This window comes from Colobus angolensis, unplaced genomic scaffold, assembly GCF_000951035.1.
Source record: "Colobus angolensis palliatus isolate OR3802 unplaced genomic scaffold, Cang.pa_1.0 Scaffold253, whole genome shotgun sequence".
Classification (NCBI taxonomy): Eukaryota; Metazoa; Chordata; class Mammalia; order Primates; family Cercopithecidae; genus Colobus; species Colobus angolensis.
In genome coordinates, this window is record NW_012115744.1 from 163,311 (window position 1) to 185,529 (window position 22,219).

At 50.7% G+C, this 22,219-nt stretch overlaps 1 protein-coding gene across 2 annotated transcripts in view; it reads right to left on the bottom strand.

The window, feature by feature from the left end:
* The window catches only part of GCK (glucokinase (hexokinase 4)), a 46,447-nt gene that overhangs the window by 1,972 nt on the left and 22,256 nt on the right, over nt 1–22,219 (bottom strand). The window contains exons 1-8 of one of the 2 annotated variants that reach the window (XM_011946763.1): nt 12,969–13,185; nt 7,240–7,402; nt 5,926–6,080; nt 4,622–4,741; nt 3,633–3,728; nt 3,424–3,523; nt 1,354–1,537; nt 172–327 (exon numbers count right to left, since the gene is read on the bottom strand). In XM_011946763.1, coding sequence (XP_011802153.1) covers nt 172–327; nt 1,354–1,537; nt 3,424–3,523; nt 3,633–3,728; nt 4,622–4,741; nt 5,926–6,080; nt 7,240–7,402; nt 12,969–13,016 — 1,022 coding nt within the window. In that variant the 5' untranslated portion in view covers nt 13,017–13,185. Of the gene's footprint in view, nt 1–171; nt 328–1,353; nt 1,538–3,423; nt 3,524–3,632; nt 3,729–4,621; nt 4,742–5,925; nt 6,081–7,239; nt 7,403–12,968; nt 13,186–22,219 lie in introns of those variants that run through there. The other variant, XM_011946764.1, reaches the window with a different exon arrangement.

The window sequence follows — 22,219 nt, forward strand, 5'->3', positions numbered from 1 at the left end:
CTGTGCCCCGCCCCAGGCCCCGCCCATGCCCGGAATCCCGCCCCAGGCCCAAGTTTCCTGTCCCTGCGCCACGGGCCTGGGACTTAGCCTCTCCCTGAAACCAAGTCTGCAGTGCCCAGACTGGACGTCCCCAGCCCCTGCCCTTTGCACCTGCCCTTCTCCTCCGCACACCTCTCCACCTGCGACACGAAGCGCGTCTCGAAGGCTCCGCGTGTGCGCAGCTGCTCGGAGGCCTCCCCGTGGAAGAGCAGGTTTTCGTCCACGAGCCTGAGCAGCACGAGCCGCACCAGCTCGCCCATGTACTTGCCACCTATGAGCTTCTCATACCTGGACACAGGGTAATTCCATTACATCAGCAGGCACGAGGGAGGGCCCCTCGTGCAGGTGGAAGCCGGGAACCGCCCCACTTTTCCCCATTGAGGTCACGAGGCGGCCACGTGGGGCACTGTGATCCCCACTTCCCCATCCGGTTCCTGTCTTTCCCTCGTTGATGAGCCAGAGTTTAGAAACGTCAGGGATTAGGAACGTGCACGTCCAACTCAATCACGGGAGCAAGTTTGGCCTGCCCCTGGGCCCACTGCAGTGAAGGGACAGACAGATAGTTCAAAGACCCCATCCAGTCCCTCCGAAACCTTCCTTGCAGGGGGCCCTGCGCCGAGCACGGGACCTAGAGCTTCAGTCCTTTAGCTGCATCCGGAGCTGCTGTTCATCGGCCATTTATGGTTGGGGAAACTAAGGCTTGGGGGGTTAGTGCCCAGTCGGAGGCACGCACCATGCTGCTGGCACTTTCTTGCTTAATCTATGACCTTCCGTATTTAATTTAAATAAATGGAATACTACTGACCTATAATAATAGAGGCCTGCGAGCGGCAGAGAGGACGCTAATAAAATAATTAGCATAGGCCTGGCGCAGTAGGTGGTTAACAAGTGATAGCCATGATTAATGATGAGCTCTCTCTGGGTTGGTTTCCAAGCTGTGACTGCCAACCCGCAGCATTCCACAAAAGACTAATATTCTTTCTGTGAATATGGCCAAATACATACTTTGGGGAATGTTGGGTTAAACCCAGAAACCTTACTGGGGGCGTCTCAGAGCCTCCTCTACATGCAGGATCACCTGTCAGAAGGAGAGAGGTCTGGGCTTATCAAATCGCAACTGGGACTAACCCTTCATCTCTCACAGGGGCAGGTCATGACTGAGCAGAAGGGATGGAGCTTATGAAAGGATTGTCAGTTTGCTTTTCCCCAGAGTTGTTTAAAAACAAGCCCATTATCGGCAGTGGCCCGGCTCCCATCTGCTGCTGCACCAGAGCGGCCCAGGGCCTGGGCTGTGGGGGAGGGGGGCATCCTTACAGCTGCTGACCGGGGTTTGCAGAGCTCTCGTCCACCAGGCGGTCATACTCCAGCAGGAACTCGTCCAGCTCGCCCGAGTCCCCAAAGGCGCCCCATTCGGTGTTGACGCACATGCGGCCCTCGTCCCCCTCCACCAGCTCCACGTTCTGCATCTCCTCCATGTAGCAGGCGTTGCAGCCCGTGCCTGGGATGGAGGTCGGGGCGGGGGGAGTGTCAGCAAGAGCTGCACTACCCTGGAGTACGGCCTGGTTCCTGCCCACAGGAGCCCCGCCTCTCCCGCTCCCCCATGCTTGTCTCTGCTTTGCGTGGAACAATGGAAAGGCGGATCTCCCTGGGGCTGGAAGACCTGGGTTGCTTCAGTGGCTAGGGACAGCTTTCTGGACTGTCCTCTTTCCTAACAGGCAACAATAACACCTTCCCTGCCTGTTACCTAGGTGGTTGAGAGGATTGAGAGAAACTGTGTGTATCAAAGAAATGGTTGTGGTACATTATCATTTTATTTTGTCTATGCACCACCCTTGTTTTCTGGCACTGCCCATGCACATATTTGAGCTTCTCTGTCATGAGCCATGTTTGCATGGCAACCCAAAGTAAGGCATGGTGTGGGCCCTTGGGAGCAGCCCAGACGCTCCTGTAGACAAGACAGGATGTGGAATTTTGTAATTTGCTGGCTCCTGTGCAGAGTGACAACATGGAGTCTTTTGTTCACAAGTTATTAATAGTTTCAAACTGGTGACAGCAGAGCCTCAAGCTAGCATGACTGTGGGCTGCACACCCCTAAAGCTGTCAGGGACAGCAACTCAAATGTTGGTCAGTCGAGCTGCCACATAGGAATCAGGGCTCATTGATGCCTAGCCTTCCAGTTTTTATTTATTTATTTATTTATTTATTTGGAGCCGGAGTCTCACTCACTCCATCGCCCAGGCTGGAGTGTGGTGGCATGATCTTGGCTAGCTGCAACCTCTGCCTCCAGGGTTCAAGCAATTCTCCTGCCTCAGTCTCCTGAGTACTTGGGATTATAGGCATGTGCCATCACATCCAGCTAATTTTGGTCTTCAACTCCTGACCTCAAGTGACCCGCCTACTTTAGCCTCCCAAAGTGTTGGGGTTACCGGCGTGAGCCACCTTGCCTGGCCGCCTTCTAGTTTTTTATGAACAAACAGAAATCCAGACTTTGATGTGAATTCTCCTAATTTTCAGATCTTGGTAATTGTTATAAGCATGTTTTTAAACACTGAGCAGAGTCAAGAGTGTATGTGGGGCAGATGTGAGCTGTAGGTCACTCCTTGCCACCTCTGCCCCAGGAGGGGTTATGCCTGGGCCGAGCAGCTGCAGCTTGGCTTGGTGGGAATTCATATGGAAGTGTCTTGGGGAGCCCCAGGCAGCTCCGGAGGAGAGCGTGGAAAGGGCTGGGGGGATCACAGCAGGGATGGCTGGGGCTCACATTTAGGCTGGATTTAAAGACAATGTTCCTTCTGAAAGGTGAGAATGGTAGAGAATTATAGAACCACACGCCCATGTGCACAGCAGATACCTGATCTGATTGGATTGCTCCTCAGTGAAGGCTCGTTATAATGACCTCTGGAACTTCTGAGAAACGTCTGAGTTGGTGTGGAAGACCCCTCTGCTGGGAGGGGTGGGCTGCTGCTCCCTTTCCTGGTTCCTGCCTTCACTTTGGGTGGGGGCAGGGGCAGGGGCAGGCCCATGGAAAGACCATTCAGGTAGGAATGGCACCACTTTTGCTTATCCTCTTCCACTTGGACAAATCTGTCCAGTTGGTCAATTTACCAGATAAAGTGTTTTAATTATAATCCTGATGGGCAAAGTGGATGTGCAGCTGGCATACCATCTGATGCAGGAATGTGGCATCACGGTGTTGAAATGCTTCCTACTGTACATGGTGCTTCCATTTTGATACCCCAAGACCACACAGGCTCCAGCGCCAGGCTCTGCTCTGACGTCACCGGTTGTTAAGTACTTTGGTCCTCACCCCACAGGGCCCCGTAAAGCCTGTTGTACACAGGGGCGACTCGGCAGTCTGGAAGGGTCAGGGGTGCAAGGAGCCCTTACCCACAATCATGCCGACCTCGCACTGATGGTCTTCGTAGTAGCAGGAGATCATCGTGGCCACCGTGTCATTCACCATTGCCACCACATCCATTTCGAAGTCCTGCCAAGAAGCACAGAGGCTGCAGTGCTAGGAGCCAAGGAGAAAGGCAGGCAGTGCTGGGGTGGGTGGCCCAGGGCAGCCCCCCCGGCAGGCACAGGTGCCCCCTCACCCCTCTCCGTTTGATGGCGTCTCGCAGAAGCCCCACGACATTGTTCCCTTCTGCTCCTGAGGCCTTGAAGCCCTTGGTCCAGTTGAGAAGGATGCCCTGTGGGGAGAGGGAGGCCTCATGGCTGCTTGACATATGTTGGAGGCAGGGTGCTAGGGCCTGTCACTACCTCCTGCCTGGGGCCACAAGCATATGCACCCTACTTTGCAGCTGAGGAAACAGGCTCAGAGCAGCCCCATAGCTTTGAGAGGTGTTGAGAACGATTCTGCTTGAATATCTCATATTTCTGCAGGGCTGAGTCCCAGCCAATTTAAAAATGTTGTACTGTACAGCTCTAAGACGTCATCCCAGAGTTAAGGCAGGGCCTGCAGGAAGCAGCTCAGTGTAAAATCAGGATTTCCTTCCTGCAAGGCACCCCACTGCATTCACAGGTGCCACCTGTCCCTCTCTGTGTCTCTGTAGGGACTGGGGCTGGGAAAACCACGTGAGATGTTGCTCTGGCTGCTGCTTCTGCTGTGAGTGAGGAACTGGCTTTCTCCCTGACCCAAAGGTCTCATGTTTTATGTGTGTGCATAGATGACTGTGTGTGTGTGCATGCACAGATGTAACTGGCAGGCCACCTTGCTAGCTTGCAGGGAGGGTAGAATCTCAGTTCCTTCACATTTCTGACTCAGCTAGAGGCAGTGTGACATGACCGTGGCCTGCAGGTGACCCGGAGCCCGGCTGCCTGAGTTTGAGCCCCACTCCACTGCCAGCTGCTCTTTCCACTGGAGTGGGGTGATCACAGCTGGTGCCTCACAGGGTGCAGAGCCAGAATTAGCTAATGTGATGCTTCTTTTCCACAGCATTAGAGGTGGCAGGTGACATGGCCACAATTTGAATCCAGATCTCCCTTCTGAGCACAGGGTATTGGGGGCTGCATTTGAAGGCAGAGTTCTGCTGGGGCGCCTATGCCTCCCCTCATCTGCCTTCTGTCCCTCCACCTGGCCCACCTTATCGATGTCTTCATGCCTCACAGGAAAGGAGAAGGTGAAGCCCAGGGGCAGCTTCTTGTGCTTCATCTGATGCTTGTCCAGGAAGTCGGAGATGCACTCGGAGATGTAGTCGAAGAGCTGGAAGATGCATGCCATGGTCACCATCTGGCATGGGGGGGTGCACCAGCCTGCAGCCCTCCCCAGGGCCTCATGCCAAGCTATTCTTCAGGGAACACTGCACCTCCTGGCCACTGAATGCCAGGCCTCTCCGCAGTTTCCCTCTCCTGCTGCTGCTCGTTGGGCTCAGGCCCTAAGCCTCCCCCATGCCAGAGACCTGCTGACAGTGGCCCCCGGGACAGGGCAACACAGGGCAGGCTGGTCCCCGGCCCGGCTGTGCTCTGTCAGCCTAGCCCTCCCAGCTGAACCTTGTAAAGTCCAGTCTCAGCCCTGGCCGGCTGTTCCTGAGGCTCCAGATGGAGGCACATCCTTGATTTCTGTCTCCAGCACCTGGAGTCTCCTTTCCTACTTCCAGGTGTCCTGGCCACCCATCCTTGCCGAAGGCCAGCCCTGACTCCCCTCACGCGGGCCTCTCCACGGAATTGGGTACTGCTGAATGCTCTGCTGACTGACCAGGCTCCTTACTGGCTGCTGGGGCCAGGGAAGTCCCCATATCATCCCCACTGCCTTGATTCACGCCCAGCCCATAGACAGACTAGCAAGCCACAGGGGTGTGAGGATGGGCAACCACGGACAGCCTCCTGCCTCGGAGCCCTGCCTCTCCAGGAACTGGCCTTGGCCACGTGCTTGGCTGCAGCTGGGGCTCTGGCCTTGCCCAGCTCCCCCTAGGCCTCATTCTGCTTCTGTGTCCCCTGCACCCCAGTCCTCCCCATGGTCAGGGGTCTTTGCTGCCTGGGTCGACATTGTGATTGCTGTCACCCCACTTTCTGTGCATGCTGGTGGAGGGCGAGGGGTGGCCCTTGGAGAGGGGGGGAGTGCACTGGCTGCCGGGTCACATTTCTGTTCTTACACATTCGCTTTTCCTCTGGTAAACTGAACAAAATGTGACTGGCTGGGGCTCCTCTTGCCACTAACCCCTCCTCAGCCCGTTCCCCTCTCAATGCTGGTCAGATGGTGACTGTGGGACTTGGGGACATGTTGGCCAGTCCTGTTCACCCAGACCTCCAGCTGCCTCTGAGGCTGGGTGGTCCTCCAGCCCCCGCTCTCCCACCCCTGGTGGATGAGTGGGACCTCCTGTCAGGACTAGCTGGGCCCTGAGATCCTGCATGGCCTTGGCCCCCTGCCCTGGCCCCTGTGCTGCTCACCATCTCAGCAGTGCCGGTCATGGCGTCCTCGGGGATGGAGTACATCTGGTGTTTGGTCTTCACGCTCCACTGCCCCTCCTCACCTTCTCCCACCTTCACCAGCATCACCCTGAAGTTGGTGCCACCCAGGTCCAGGGAGAGGAAGTCCCCGACTTCTACAGGCACAGAGAGAAGTATGTCAGCCTCAGGGGCACCCACAGGCTGGCCTTGGGCTGGGTGGGCCCTGGGTGACTAGCCCGGATATTACAGAGAGGAGGAGGGAAGGCACAAGGCGACCAAGGGAGCTGGACAAGGGGCCACCAGATACCTGGGGACACCAGCGTCAACTGTGGAGGGGTCAAAGGTCAGCTGGGAAAAAGTCAGTGGGAAACTCTTGCCCTAGACAGAGTCACTGAGAGCCCAGGGACCAACTGAGGACCTAGTGCAATGGCCAGTGCAGAGCCGGGCTGGGCGTTCCCTAAGTGCCCATGGGGAGCAGTGAGGTTTTTATTTTTTTTCTGAGACAGAGTCTCGCTCTGTCGCCTAGGCTGGAGTGTAGCGGTAAGATCTTGGCTCACTGCAAGCTCCGCCTCCCAGGTTCACGCCATTCTCCTGCCTCAGCCTCCTGAGTAGCTGGGACTACAGGCGCCTGCCACCACACCTGGCTAATTTTTTTTTGTATTTTTAGTAGAGACAGGGTTTCACTGCGTTAGCCAAGATGGTCTCGATCTCCTGACCTTGTGATCTGCCCACCTCAGCCTCCCAAAGTGCTGGGATTACAGGCGTGAGCCACTGTGCCCGGCTTTTTTTTTTTGAGATGGAGTCTCACTCTGTCACCCAGGCTGGAGTGCAGTGACGTGATTTTGGCTCACTGCAACCTCGGCCTCCCGGGTTCAAGCAATTCTCATGCCTCAGCCTCCTGAGTAGCTGGGACTATAGGCATGCACCACCATGCCTGTATAATTTTTGTATGTTTAGTAGAGACGGGATTTCACCATGTTGGGCAGGCTGATCTCAAACTCCTGACCTTGTGATCTGCCGCCTCAGCCTCCAAAGCATTGAAATTACCGGGGTGAGCCACTGCACTTGGCCAGGAGTGAGATTTAAAAAGTCAGTTTTCCTGAGATTTGCCAGCTCCAGGGTGAGCGCGAGTGCCCCAGGGCTGGACCAGAGGTGCCAAGGGTGAGAACTGGCCTCACAATTCGAGGACTTCATTGCTCCCCAGGAGATTCTGTCTTGGACTGGCTATGAGTCTGGGAGTGCCTGGGGTTCTTTTCCCAGGTAGCGCTGAGCCTACAGCTGCTTCTGGATGAGGAGCCGGTTCCCATGTGGTACCTGAGCCTTCTGGGGTGGAGCGCACGTAGGTGGGCAGCATCTTCACACTGGCCTCTTCGTGGGTCTCCAACCTCAGGCCACGGTCCATCTCCTTCTGCATCCGTCTCATCACCTTCTTCAGGTCCTCCTCCTGCAGCTGGAACTCCGCCAGGATCTGCTCTACCTGCACAAGGAGGGGGATGGGAGCAGCAGGGCTGGGGACTCAGGGTGGGGCTGTCACCAGGCACCCACACGCTGAGGGCCTCACGGGCCATCTCCCCCACACACCGCTGGCCTCCTTCTGTCCTCTGACCCCGGGTTCAGGATGACCCATCATCTCAAACTTTACTACAGGTAAAACCAGCTGGCAAGTCAGAAGAGCAGAGTCTGGGACCAGCCACTCAACAAATGCAGCCCAGGGCATGTTGGAGGGGTGAGCAGCAGAGGGCAGAGTGGCTTCTGTCCCTGACGATATCCCTGTGGCACAGCGTCCTGTAGCACCCTGCTTCGTCCCTCAGGCCAGAGCCAGGGAAAGGAGGGACTAACAGGGAGAGCTGGCGAGGTGGGGTTTGAGCCGCCTGTCTGGAGGGCGCCAGGCAGCTGCCATTGCTGTCAGAGAGACCCAGTCCTCCTACTTCTGGGATTTACACCAGAAAATAAATGGGCCAGTCTGCACAGGTGTGCTAAGTGCCAGCCAGGAGTGAGCGTGAGTGTCTAGAAGGAGGTATCTGCTGACTGAAGCCATCTGTGGCATGGGCACACTGGGCCACAGAAGGAAGAGGGTCCCTATGCGCTGACGTGAGAGACGCCTGGGCACACGAAGCTCAGATCCGATACTACCACTCCCGTGAGCATGGACGGCCCATGGTGTGGCTGCTCGCTCTCCACACGGCAGTGTGAGGATAGGCTATGAATGCAGATGTGACTCTGCCTATGCATACCCAGCAAGCTGGTGTGTGGACAGCTATGTGTCTGTCCCCTGGGCACCCTAGTGCTATTCATGGAGTAAAGGCCATGTTAATGTGCTGGTTATCTCTGGGTAGTGGTGAGAAAAATAATCATAAGGATATTTTCATCTTGAATCAAAAAGAAAAAAGAAAGATGTTCTGATAAAAGCTGTGGATCCATTCCACAAAAACTCACACACTTTTGCCCACAGTCTTACGCATAAGCTCAGGGGGTTGGAGATTATCTGAATCCCAGACAGGAGGCAACATGGCGATTTTCCTCTTCTTCCTCAGTTTTTAGAACTCAGATTTTGTTGGTGTGGGGAGCACATTGCACCATGATTAGTCTAAGGTAGGCACAGCAATTCTATACTCCTCTTACTAATGATTGGTCTAGAGTTGGGCACGTCACCCAGTTCTGGCCAATGACAGGTGAAGGAAAGCCTGATTTTAGCAAGGGGAGGAGCTTCAGGGTCCCCCTAAATTTGCAGACACAGCTGTGTAAGGATGTGATAACCAGCGCTGTGATAGCTACCTTGCAACGATGAAGAAACAAGGCCAGAGGTTAAAGCTGTTAGCATACTGCGAACGTAGGGAGGAGACAGTAATGCCAGATTCACCCTCCACGTGCGGCTCATGGGAGCAGACAGAAACCACCTATGCCACCGTGAGTCAGGTGTTTGGCTTCTTGCAGCCCAAAGCATTCCCAATAGATACAGATCTTTAGTTCAGAACCATGTCTCCTAATGAGGACTCACATGTGAATTTTAAACTCAGGCAAGGTCAGAAAGGGATGGGGCTGATAAAGTCTGTGACAAAAGACACAGAATCAAACACCCATGTTGGCTGAGCAGGCACTGTTCCGAGGCTCTGAGCATGGGTGGGAGTGCACGCCCTCCCCGACCCCCAACCCTCCAATCCAACTGCCCCTGCGGAGCACACCCCTGGAGATGTCCTCAGGGCTCTGTGGAACAATCCAGGCCGTCCTCACTGTCCCACAGCTACAACCTTTGCCTCCTCTGTCTTTCTTTCCTACACCCACCAATGTAGAGAATGCCAGGAACTAACTGTGAAGGCATCTGCCATTTGCTGAATTCCTCCATATGCCAGGCCCTGCATTAGGTGCCTCACATAGCAGCCTCACACACTATGCCCTGTCACTACAGCACTGGGGAGGAGGTGCCAGCAGCACTCATCTTGCAGATGAAGAAAGGCTTACAGAAGTCATTTATGCAGGCACAGACAGCCAGTACACTGTGATGAGGCCAGCACCCAAATCCACGCACACAGTGGCTACTGGCAGGAAGTCCTGGGGAGCCTGCCTGGCATCTCCTGCCAGACAAGATTGTTCAGAGGGACCCAATTATAAGATACCTGCAGGCTCTCAACAAAAATGATGCTGCTCTTGCAAAGGTCCAGCCCTCACACCTGCCTGGTACCACCCTTGTCCCTCTCTCCAAGTGGCCCATCCTGGCGGCCACAGACCTAGACTCTGGTCCTTTGGCACCAGGTTCTTCATGGGAGGAGCCAACATTTCAGTCTGAGGTCTTGGCAGAGGACAATGACATGGAGCCTGTGCCCAGGCTGCTGATCAGAGTGTGGCTGTATTGTCAGACAGTTAGGGCCCTTGAGTGATCCTCCCTTGCAGGGCTGTGGGGAGAACTGGCCCAGCCCTTGGAGAACAGGGAGAGCGAGGTACAAGGTGTGTCGAGGAGGCCCAAGTCTTCCCCCTCTATATCAAGGCCTGTGTGTGGCCCTGCCACTGACTGGGTGAAGTCCCGGCTCTACTGCCTTCTAGGCCAGAAAGTTCTCCCCGAGGAATCCCGGCATTGCGTGATGTCAAACTGATACCATCTGTTCAGAGGACAATTTGGAGTTTCTCTAAGTTTAACTTTGATCTGACAGTTTCTCTCCTAAGAATCTGTTCCGCAGCAAAAGGGCTGCAGGCATTTCTAAGATACACAGGGGTGTGTCCCCTTGCTGCAACAGTGAGGACCCCCATATTCACGGTCAACGACTTTAAATCAACTCCAGGATGCTTACTGCAGGGCCTCCTGTGGCCTTTCCCGTGAAGGAGACACATAGGCATAAGTGAAAACGTGAGATGGGACCTGAGGTAGGACCTGATTCCATTTCTGTAAATAAAGTGGCATCTGGCCTGCGAATCTGATTTGTCCTGTATAATATTCTCAAAAGCTTAAATTTGCTGCCACCACTTAAAATCTATTTAAAATAGAGACACTTTTACACAAAAATCTGGATTTCTGTAAAAGTAGGTCTGCATTCTCTGTGGGGCTGCAGGGAAGCGGGGGACATGGGGTGGGGGAGCTTGTCTCCCCACAGTGGCAGAACCGGCCAGGATCTCCTGGCCCAGGGCTCTCATCTGGGCCCTGCCCTAGCCAGATGCTGCAGGGTCCCTGCATTGTCCACACCGCAGGGCCTATGAGGACCCCTCACACGCTTCCCAGTGGGCATGGGTTGGAGGATAGATGATGTCAGGTTCTGAGGCTGTAGTCACCAGTAGACCTGGGGGTTCACCTCTTACGTGGGGAGCATCCTCCAAAGGTGAGCCTTGTTCTTGGTGGGAGCAAGCCCCTTCCTCAGGGTGCACCTGGGCCTGCAGAAGTCCCCCTCCTGGCACTTGGTAAGCATGCAATCCCAGAGGAGGAAGCCCTGACCCAGCTTGGTCTCACAAGCCTGGGGGTCACATTGTGGGGCAGAGGTCTGCCTCACAGACACCTAGGACAAGCCCAATGGCAGGGACTGAGGCTGATGCACACTTCCTGTGTGCCAGACCTGCTCTGGGCACGCTTCCCTATTATTGGTACAGCCACTCGGGGACATGGGTATGTTTATTATCTCCATTTTTTATAAGAGAGGAAACTGGACACAGAGGTACAAACCCTTCCCCAGGCCCACAGAACCATGGGCCATGGAGGGGTTTGAACCCAGGCACTGGCTCCAAACTTTCCTCTCACCCAGCCAGGCTGCATCCTGCCTGACTTCAGGCCCAGCACCGAGCTGTTACTTGTGCCCAGACCCCAGCTACAAGTGTCTCTCTGGCTAGCCTCTTGCTGGGTATCTATGCAAGCTTACAGGGCTTTCCCAAGCAGCCTAGGAAATGTGCTGATACCTGGGGAGCCCCCAGAAGCCTCCTGGCCCCCCAGGTGTAGCCTGGGGCACAGACAGATCCTGTCCTTCCCCCTGGCAGCCTCTGGGAGGCAGCCCCAGCCGGCTTGCAGAGGTTTCTCTTACTGACCTCACCCGAGAGGTCACAGGACACATAATCGGGGCTCACAGTCAAATGTACAACTTTTCTTGCCTGAGGACACCCCACACTCCCTGCAGGGCATCTGACCCTCATCTCTTCAGCAGATGCCCACTGAATGCCAGGTGCGGCGCAGGGCACAGCAGAGTTGACAGCAGGACCAACTCCTCTGAAGGGTGGGGATCTGCAGGAAAGAATCTCAGTCGAACTGGGGACAGGTTGGGGGGTGAAGGAATGGGGACAGATGAAGCAGGGATGAGGTCGGGCAGCTCCTGTCAGAAAATGGGGGTAGGGGACCTGCACTGAGGCTGGAGCAGAGATAGGGAGGGAGGGAATGAGGCTGAGCTGTGAGCAGCAGGAGGTGAGAAGCCTGGAGGCACCGGGCTGCAGAGCGGGGGCATCCCGGGGCAGGGTGGAAGCAGGGCGTCAGGCTGTCCTAACAACCCCTGCGCAGGGATGGTGGGTGCAGGCTTGGTGAGAGGGGTAAAAGTCTAGACTTACTCTGAAGGGAGGTGGGAGGGGCTGAGGAGAGGAACAGAAGGGCCTGGGAAGAAGAGGTTCCACTTGACCTGGGAGTTGGTTTGTGGGAGTCAGGATCTTGGTCTGGGCATGTTAACACATCTGCCAGCCAAGGGGCAATTTGTTCCAAGTAGCAGTTGGCCATGTGAGGCCAGAGTTCAGAGAAGAGTCTGGCTGGAGAGGTAGATGTGGAGCCTGGACATGGTCACCAGGGTGTACAGGTTGGATAGCAGTGGGAGAGGCAGAGCTGGTCGGGCAGGGCTGCCAGGGGCAGGATGCTGTCCCTTTTATGCAGCGAGCAGTGCGTTGTGGCCCCACCTCCAGAACGCAGTACAAAAGGCAGGATGCCTTCTAGGGCCGCCTTTGGCAGATGTGGACTGAGAAGCTGTCTATTCCAGCACTGGGAGGGGCCGGCTGGAGGAGCTGTGGGTCCCCAAGGACACGGCCGAGGGCCAGGGAAGTCCCTGGGCAAGCGCTGCAGGCCTGGGGGCTCCAGAGCCCATCCCAGTGCCACATGCCCAGCTGTAGCCTGGTCACCCCCAGTCCCGGGCCCTCAGGTGGCTAAGTCCACAGAAGTGAGCGACCTCGGGCTGGTGCCCACATTCTCCAGAGGGACCTAATCCCTGATCCACCAACCCCTGGAAATGCCATGCAGAGCCCCCAGACAGCCAGACAGCCCTGGGCAGCCAGCCAGCTCCCCCCATAAAAGCCTCAGGCCAAGCCCCAGACGCCAGTGTCCTGGGTCACTGTTAGCTCCAGGAGCAAGTGCCCTAGAACTCCTCGAGATGCTGGACAGTGGGCAGCCACAGTGAGGAGGGGTGGTGGGTGGGGGGGCAGTGGTAGGCACAGCTGCCCTAGCCAGGACCCCTGAGGCCCGTGTGCCTCCTTCCAAGGTGCCCAGAGCCTGCTTGCCTTCCCTGCCCCCAGCCTTGGTTTTGGTAATCTGCAAAACCAAGGGCCCTGCGCTGGGGGCTGTTCTCCCAATGCAAAGTCCCTAACTTTGGTGTGACCCTTACCAGAGTCAAGGCTGTCTGGGCCTGGCTCCTCATGGCATCCATCGCCATCTCTCCGAGGGACTAAGAGGTAGATGCTTTGGGAAGCAGAGATGCTCCTGCCTGCCGAAGCCTAGCACATGCTGTAGCCTTGGAGCATAAGGTCCCCCCTATGGCAGCAATGGCTGCCTGGATGGAGAGCTGCCTGAGGCTGGCAGCCCAGGGCTTCTGCACTGAAAGGGCTCAGCCCGGCAGCTGCCGAAATACTCTGCCCCTGCCATGGGGTCAGAGGCAGGGCCAGAAAGGGAAGGGAGGCCCATGTGGGGTAAGAGTTGACAGGGCCATGGGGAGAGAGCCATGGGGCAGCTGGCCACACTCTGTGAACATGGGGTTGGGATTGCTGCCCAACAGGAGGGGGTGTGCAGAGCCAGCCTACCCACCTTCCATTCCTCAGCCTTGTGCGGGCAGAAAGTCACCAGGCTGCCTTGGGGACAGAACACTTACTGAAATGCCCTCGGACAAGGAGGGGGTCTTAAGGGGGCCTGGCCCTCACCGGTGCAGGTCTGGACTTGCTCTTGGAGGCAAGGGGATCCCCAGTGGATTTTCATCTGCAGAGAGGTTTGATTTGCATTTCATACAATCCAGGGGTCTGTATGGCACTTGGGGAAGGGGTGGTGGAGGAAGGCGGCCAATTGACCAAAAACAAACAAAAAACTGGAGCTATCATTCTTAATTTTGTGACTGCAAAGTCTAGGCCTCAGGCTTGCTCTGGGTGCCTCCGTGGGCATAGACCATGACTCCCGGGCTCTGGCCCAGACCCCTCCTTGGGCTCACCTAGGAGTGACATCCACATGCCATGTACTTGCTGGCACCTGCCAAAGCCTGCTAAAATTAGCTGGAGCTGGCAAGTGGGCCAGAGTGATCACTCCCAAGAAAGCCCTTGATACAATTGATCCCTTTCCCAAAATACAGCAGAGGTGGCCTCATCAGACCTCATGTGACGGGCCACTGACCCCCACAGCCCCCAGCTCTGAGCTACTGTTTGCTCATGGGGGCAGGGCTCACACCCAGGTTTGGAGTGGCACTGGGGCCTTCTGGTTCAGCCAGGCGAAGAAGCAGCTACCCAGCGAGACTTGCCCTTCTCCTGGGCCAAGCACACAGCACAGGGGAGGAGAATCTAAATTCAGTTCTCAAGAAAGGCTGAGGATGTGTACAAAGGCTGAATCTGAGGCAAGTGGGCCCCCTTTCTGGGTTGGCTGAACTGCAAGTGCCCTCTCTAGCCTGTATTTAGAGCCACAGGCATCACCTAGAGTTCCTTTCTGGGGGCCACCTGCTGATACTCATTGGCATCTGTGAGGCCAGAAAGGGACCCAACACCCCTACTTCCCCACACTGTCTAATTCTCTAGGGCCAGATTCTCATGACTCATGCCAGCCCTCCTGGGCACCCACCCTTGTCCTGTCTCAATGCCCCCTCTTCAGGATAAGGGGTGACACCAACAGGTCTGCGCTGCATTGAAGTTGAGGGTCAGTGTAGCAGGAACAGTTCCTGCTGCTTTCCAGGAATTTTGGAAGGGCGAGCCTGTCCAGAACCTGTCCAGAGAAGAGGGACCAAGAAGGGGAGGGACTCAGAGATGATGATTCATGGAGGATGTCCAGAACGTGCTTAGAATCTTCAGTAGCTCAAGGGCTCTCCCGAGGAGGATGGATGAACATTGTTTCTGCTTAGAACTTTCTGAAAAGACAGAACTGTGCAGGTGTGGGCTAGGATGTCTCAGTAGATAGTGAACTCTCCATTTAATGGGGAGAGAAAGAGAAGAGCAGAGCCAGAAGGGACCCTGCTCTATGTCCCAGTGGTATCCCCATTTCTTAGTTGCTCAGGCTTCTGATTGACAGGCATGACTTGATTTTCTTTTTCATTCATCACAAGAAAATAATATGACAAGTTTGGTGATGGATATTCAAAATGATTAATTCTAGTATCAAAAAATGAGACACAACCCACATATCCAACTGCAGGAGGTTGGTTAAATAAATTATGCTACACTTACATGTGGTCATTAAAAATGTTAAGATTCATCTGCTCCTATTGGCATGGAAAGATGTTCATGACATACTGTTGAAAGGGAATGTGTAACCACCCTTGAAGCTGGCCTTCAATTAGCCCTGCTTCTGGTATTCACCCCATGGTATAGTCCCTTCCCATGCAGAATAGGTCTAGCCTGTGTAACTAATATGATAATGCAGAAATGGTGGAGTATGACTTCGGAGCCTAAGCCAGAAAAGACACTGTGGCTTCTGCCTTGTCCTCTCCTGGACTGTTCCTTCTGGGGTAAGCCAACTGCTATGCTATGAGGATGCCTACAAGAACTCTGGGAAGATCCATTGAGAAGAAGTGGGGCCTCTTGCCAATAGGCAGCTCCAACTTGCCAGCCATGTGAGTGAACCACTTTGGAAGCAGCTCCTCCAGTCCCAGTCAAGCCTTCAGATGATGCAGCCCCACCTAACACCTTGACTGCAGCCTCAGGAGAGACACCAAGCCAGACCACCCAGCTAGGCTGCTTCTGAATTCCTGACCTACAGAAACTGTGTGAGATAACAAAGGTTTGTTGTTTCAAGCTACTATGGTTTTTTTGAAAACATTTTATGCAATAAAATTTTGTTATTACAGGACAAATAAGTTTAGAAACCATTTTCTATCTTTTAGCGTATGGTCCAGATATAGGACAGTGTTATATCACATTCTTGTCATCATAATACATGGAAAGGTGAAGCCACTAAGTTTTGAGGCAGTTTGTTATACAGCAATAGATGACTAACACAGGGGAAACATAGGAAACATAGTATGATCCATTTTTGTCATAATGTGATATAGATAATATATGTATTGGGAGGAAATATACCAAAATAGTAACAGTAATTATCTTGCTGATGGTGGTATGAATGATTTTAATTTATTTTCCTTTTTGCTTATATGTATTTCCTACATTTTCTGCAGTAAATGTGTATTAATGGAGTAATGTTTAACAATGAAGTGAAAAAAAGAAAGTTGAGCCTTATCTGCCATTTTGCACAGAAGCAAGCCCGAAGACCCAGATTCTAAAGGATAGAGGTTCACAGTTAAATGAGCTAGTCTGCTAGACCCCATATGCCATTGGGAAAGATATTGGGAGCCAGGAAGCCAGGGAACACAAAGTGTCCGCCCTTCCACCACTGGCCTGTTCCCTGATACCCTCAGTACCAGCTGGGAACCGAGTGTGGGCACACCGATGCAACAGGGCCTGGAGGTCAGCATGATGTTGCAAGTGTTTGCTTACAGCAAGGTAGACTTGAGACTGGCTGTGCTCTTGTGCTAAGGGGCAGGCTAAGGGCTTGGTGAGTGGGAGGGTGTTAGGTAGTGGGTGATAGCCAGGATGTCAGGGAAAGAGGCAAGGGGAGAGGAGCCGAGAGACAGTAGAGCATGCCAGGATCAAACGACCACATGTGGCTTCCACATGCCAGGGGATGTGCTAGACCCTTTAGATGGATTGCAACTGGCCTGTGAGCTGAAGGCTGTCATTTTATATACAGGGAAACTGAAGCCCATGGGAGTTAAGGAACTTACTAGGATGCAACAGCTATGAGTGACCTGGCTAAGATTCTCCCATGGGTCACTCTGACTCTGGGATTGTTAACAGTTTGGTCTTCTCGACTAGATGGGGAGGGCTTCAGGGTCAAGCATATGCTGGGGGACAGGAAATGTCCTTTGGGGCTTCTTCCATGCTGGAGATGTTCAGAGGCTTCAGCTGAAGCTGGTGGAGGTGGACACAGTGGTAGCCACAGAGGTCGGTTTTGCCCCAGTGTTTGCCTCTGTGAACAGATGGAACGGAGCCTGGGCTGGGTGTCGGGGATAAAGCCTAAGGCTAGCACTGTTGGGGAAGAAGGGCAGAGTATGAGTAAGGGTGTAGGGAGTAGTCCTGTGCATTGCCTAGGGAGGGGGTAGGAGAATCATCCAAGATTCCGTGCTGAGAGACAGGATAACACTGGGGTAACACAGAACTGTAGGATCTCCAGCCTCAGTCTGAAGACTGGCTTTGCCACTCACTAGCTCTAGGGCCTTGGGCAAATTCCTTAATGTTTCTAGGCCTCAGTAAGGGGCAGGCAACAATTCTACTACCTCACAGGGCTGTTGAGAGGATTCAATGGGATCATGCAGATAAGGCTCTTGGCACATACAAGTTGTTCAATAGTTTGTAGCTGTTGTTGCTACCAAAGAATATTTTAGCCCTTGGGTCAGAGTTTAAGACATGGGCTGTCCCCAGCTCTTGATTTATGACAGATCTAATGCCAAACTCCTACCTGAATGCGTACTGATTATTTCAGTGTTTTAAGGAGACAGACTAGGTGGCATAGTCTCTTTGATGCTAGTCCTACAGTAAGTCAATGAAACTTTTTGTCTGAAAAGAGAGTTATTAGGGAATGATGTCATGAAACTGGCAAAATAGGAAACTTCAGGAATTGGTTCCTTGATCTAGACAATCATTAAGTTAGGAGAGAAAAAAATCCTGTAAGAGTCAACTATTTCAGAATTCTGGAACCTGATTGGGCACTTACAGCAACCATGGGAGTGCTCGATGAAGGGAGAGGCATGCTGATGGCTCATAAGTGAGTGGTGTGGCAAACCAGCTACCATCCTGCATTCTTCAACATTCCTGTGGCCATGGGGACAGTAATTGTGTTCCTAGAGCTGCTGGCTGGAGCCAGAGTGGGCAGAAAGGACCTTGTCTTCCAGAAATTTGGAGAATCAAATTTCTTTTGTTTATCTGGTGGTTCCCTGAGGGCTCAGAGTAGAGCTTGCCTTTGTTTCCGCCCCTTCAGGCAGCAGCAGCTTTCCAGGTGGCATCTATCAGAAGATTTTTAAAAAGGTACATGCTAGGTTTTTTGTTTCTTGGGTTTAAAAAAATCTAGGCATTTAAGGAGTACTTCCAGGTCATAGGCTGACTGCAGAGACACCAGAACAGAAACATCAATGACCAGACACAACGGAGAATACATACTTTGCAACAATAGTTTGGAAAAGTCGCTATACAAATGGACAACTGCAGCCCTCAACAAACAACAAAACCAATCTCAAAGGAGGGGGAGAATCTGGCTTCCAGAATTACCACATTATACTACTCAAAATGTTAAGTTTTCAACAAAGTATTACAAAGCAAATAAAGAGGAAGATATGGCTCTATAACAGGACAAAAATAATTTAAAAGAAGCTGTCCATAAGGAATTTTAGACATTGGAATTACTAGTCAAAGACATTAAGTCAACTGTCTTAAATATGCCTAATGAACTAAAGAAAACCATAGACTAAGAACTACAGGAAATTGGGAGAGCAATGTATGAACAGATGGGGAATGACAATAAAGATAATTTATTAAAGAGGAATCAAATAGAAATTCTGGATCTGAAAAGTACAATACTGAAATGAAAAAGTCACTGGAGGAGTTAAATGGCCAATTTCAGCAGGCAGAAGAAAGAATCAGTGAACTTCAAGAAAAGGCAATTGAACAATTGAAGTTATCCAGTCTGCATAGCAGAAAAAAAGAAAGAAGAAAAATGAACAGAACCCAAGAGACCAGTAGGATACCATCAATCATACCAATGTAAGTATATGGGAGCTCCAGAAGAAGAGAGATGGAAAGGGGAAGAAAAATATATTTGAGAAAAGGTGAAATAATTTCCCAGATTTGTTGAAAGACAAACATACACATCCAAGAAGCTCAATGAAGTCCAAGTGGGATAAACTCTAAGAAATTCACACTGAAACACATTATAGTCAAATTGTCAAAAGACAAAGACAGAGAGAGAATCTTGGAAGCAGCAAGAGAGAAATAACACATAGCATACATACCAAGGATTTGCAGTAAGTTTAACAGATGATTTCTCATTAAACCAAGGAGGCCAAATGGCAGCTGTAATAATAATTACATTTTAGGCCAGGCACGGTAGCTCATGCCTGTAATCCCAGCACTTTGGGAGGCCAAGGTGGGTGTATCATTTGAGATCAGGAGTTCGAGACCAGCCTGACCAACATGGTGAAACCCCATCTCTACTAAAAATACAAAAATTAGCCGGGCATGGTGGCAGGCACCTGTAATCCCAGCTAACTCGGGGGGCTGAGGCAGGAGAATTGCTTGAACCTGTGAGGTGGAGGTTGCAGTGAGCAGAGATTGTGCCACTGCAATCCAGCCTAAGTGACAGAAGGAGACTCTGTCTCAAAATAATAATAATAATAACAACACTTTAATAATAATTGAAGTGCTGAAAGAAAAAAAAACTATTAACTAAGAATCTTAAAACCAGCAAAACTATTCTTCAAGAATAGAAAAGAAATTAGACATTTCAGATAAAAAAAACCAAAGGGAATTAATTACCGGCAGGCCTGCCCTGTAAGAAATGCTAAAGGAAAACATTGAGGCTAAACTGAAAAGACACTAAGTAGTAATTCAAAGACATCTGAAGACATAAAAGTACACTGTTAAATGTCACTATATAGGTAAATATAACAGTGAATATTAATGTAGTTTTTGTTTGTGATTCTCAGTTTCCTATATGATTTAAAAGGCAAATGTGGAAAATAATTATAAGTTTATGTTAGTGAGGATATAATGTATAAAAACACAATTTGTGGGAATAACAATATAAAGGAAGTAGGATGGAGATGTATAGGAGTATAGTGTTCATATACTATTGGAACTATTATTCAAACTAGCTTCTTATAAGTGTAAGATGTTAATTACTATCTCCAAGGCAATCATTAGGAAAATAACTGAAAAATATAAGAAAAGGAAAGTGACACAGGAGTTTTCCTTGGTCACTTTGCAAGCTGGGGACCTCAGTGATGCCCCGCCCAGGCCTCACTTGGCCATGTTACCTGCTGCAGGAGATGGCCCACTCACCCGTGCTGCCCAGACCAAGTCTGGTTTGTGCACTGGTTCCCAAGTTCTTGTCCCGCACCCAAGAAGAATGAGGATACACTGACAATCGAAGAGAGAGCAAGGTGAGAATTTCACTGAGTGTTGAAAACAGCTTTCAGCAGAGAGGGGATACAGAGGTGGTCCCGCTACCTGAAGTTGGCAAAGTGCCCCCAGTGTGGCTGATTCCAGGGTTTTTATGAGCTCAGAATGGGGGAGGGGCAGGCCATAGGTAGTATTGGAAAAGGCAACATTCGATTGGTTAAAAGGGATTATTCAGAGGGCAGGCAAACAGGAATGGAAGTTCTCACTCTGGATTGTGGGTTTCATCTGGGACCAGCAGTCTGGTCTTTTAGCCTTGAGGCTATTTTTTGGCTCGAAGATGGAGTTTCATGGGGGACAAGCTCTTATCTGCCAGGCATTTGGTTGCCTCCTGTCACTATCAAAAGGAGAAAATAATCAAAATGTAACAACACACACACAAAATCAAGAATTAAAAAAAGAATTCAGTAATGGACGAATTGAGAAACTTAAAAATGTGTAAGACACACAGAAAAAAATAGCTCAGTGGTAGAAGTCCTTCCTAATCAGTAATTATTTTATATATAAATAGATTAAACTCCAATTAAAAGGCGGAGATTGGCAGAGTGAATAAAGAGAACATTATCCACCTGTATGCTATCTACAAGAGGCTCACTTTAGATATAAAGATAGAAGAATTTGAAAGTAGGATAGAAGAAGATATTCTATAAAAATAACAACCAAAATGAGGGTTGTGGTGGCTGTATTATCAGCCCAAATAGATTTTCAGTAAAAAATAATAATAAAAATAAAAAGGTCTCAAGAGACAAAGAACATTATATGTTGATAAAAGTTTTGATCTATTAAGAAGATATAAAAATTATAAACAACAGAATACCAAAATACATGAAACAAAAGTTTGCAAAATTGAAGGGAGAGATAGAGAGTTCTACAATAGTAGTTGGAGACTTTGGTACACTACTTTGTTTTTTTTTTATTTGTTTGTTTTTGTTTTTTCTTGAGACAGCATCTTGCTCTGTTGCCCAGGCTGCAGTGCAGTGATGCGATCCTAACTCACTGCAACCTCCGCCTCCTGGGTTCAAGTGATTCTCCTGCCTCAACCTCCTGAGTAGCTGGGATTACAGGCATGTGCCACCGTGTCTGGCTAATTTTTTTTGTATTTTTGGTAGAGACGGAGTTTCACCACATTGGTCAGGCTGGTCTTAAACTCCTGACATTGTGATCCACCCTCCTTGGCCTCCCAAAGTGCTGGGATTACAGGTGTGAGCCACCGTGACTGGCCACTACTTTGGATAATGGATTAAACAACTAGACAGAAGATCAATAAGGAAAGAGAGAACTAGAACAATACTCTAAACCAATTAGACCTAACAAACATATACAGAACACTCTATCCAACAACAGCAGAATGTGCATTTTTCTCAAATGTGCGTGGGAATTCTCAAGGATATTTTAGGGATAAAACAAGTCTTAGTAAATTTTTAAAATTTGAAATCATATAAAGTATCTTTTTGGATCACATGAAATAAAACTAGAAGTGAATAACAAAGGGAAAACTGGAAAACTCACAGATATATAAAATTTAAACAAGACACTTTTAAACGACTCTCAATTGCAGGCAGAGGGAGAGAGAGAACTCAGATTATTAAAATCAGGAATGAAAAAATGAAAGAGTGAACGTTATTACTGACTTTACAGAAAAAAAGGATTATGAGAGAATACTATGAACAATTTAGTGTTGTTTGTTGAGTTAGACAAGTTAGATAAAATGGAACTTTAACTTAGGTAAACTTGGATAACTTAGATGAAATGGAAAAATTCCGCACAGGAGCTACTACAACTAACTCAGGAAGAAACAGAAAATCTCATTAGACTAATAACAAATAAGGAAATGGAATTAGTACTAAAAAACCCACCAACAAAGAAAATCCCAGGACCAGATGTCTACACTGGTAATTCTACCAACCATTTAAAGAAGAATTAACACCAATTCTCTCAAATTATTTCAAAAAAAAAGAGGAAGTAACACTTCCTGATTCATTTCATGAGGCCAGCATTGCCTTGATACTGAAGCCAGACAAAGATGCTACCTACAGGAAAGGAAACTACAGAGTAATATTTCTTGTGAATGTAGATGCAAAATCCTCAGCAAAATACCAGCAAATAAAATTCTTCAGTATTAAAAAATTGGTTTTTAGGCCAGGTGTGGTGGCTCACGCCTGTAATCCCAGCACTTTGGGAGGCCAAGGCGGGTGGATCACAAGGTCAGGAGATTGAGACCATCCTG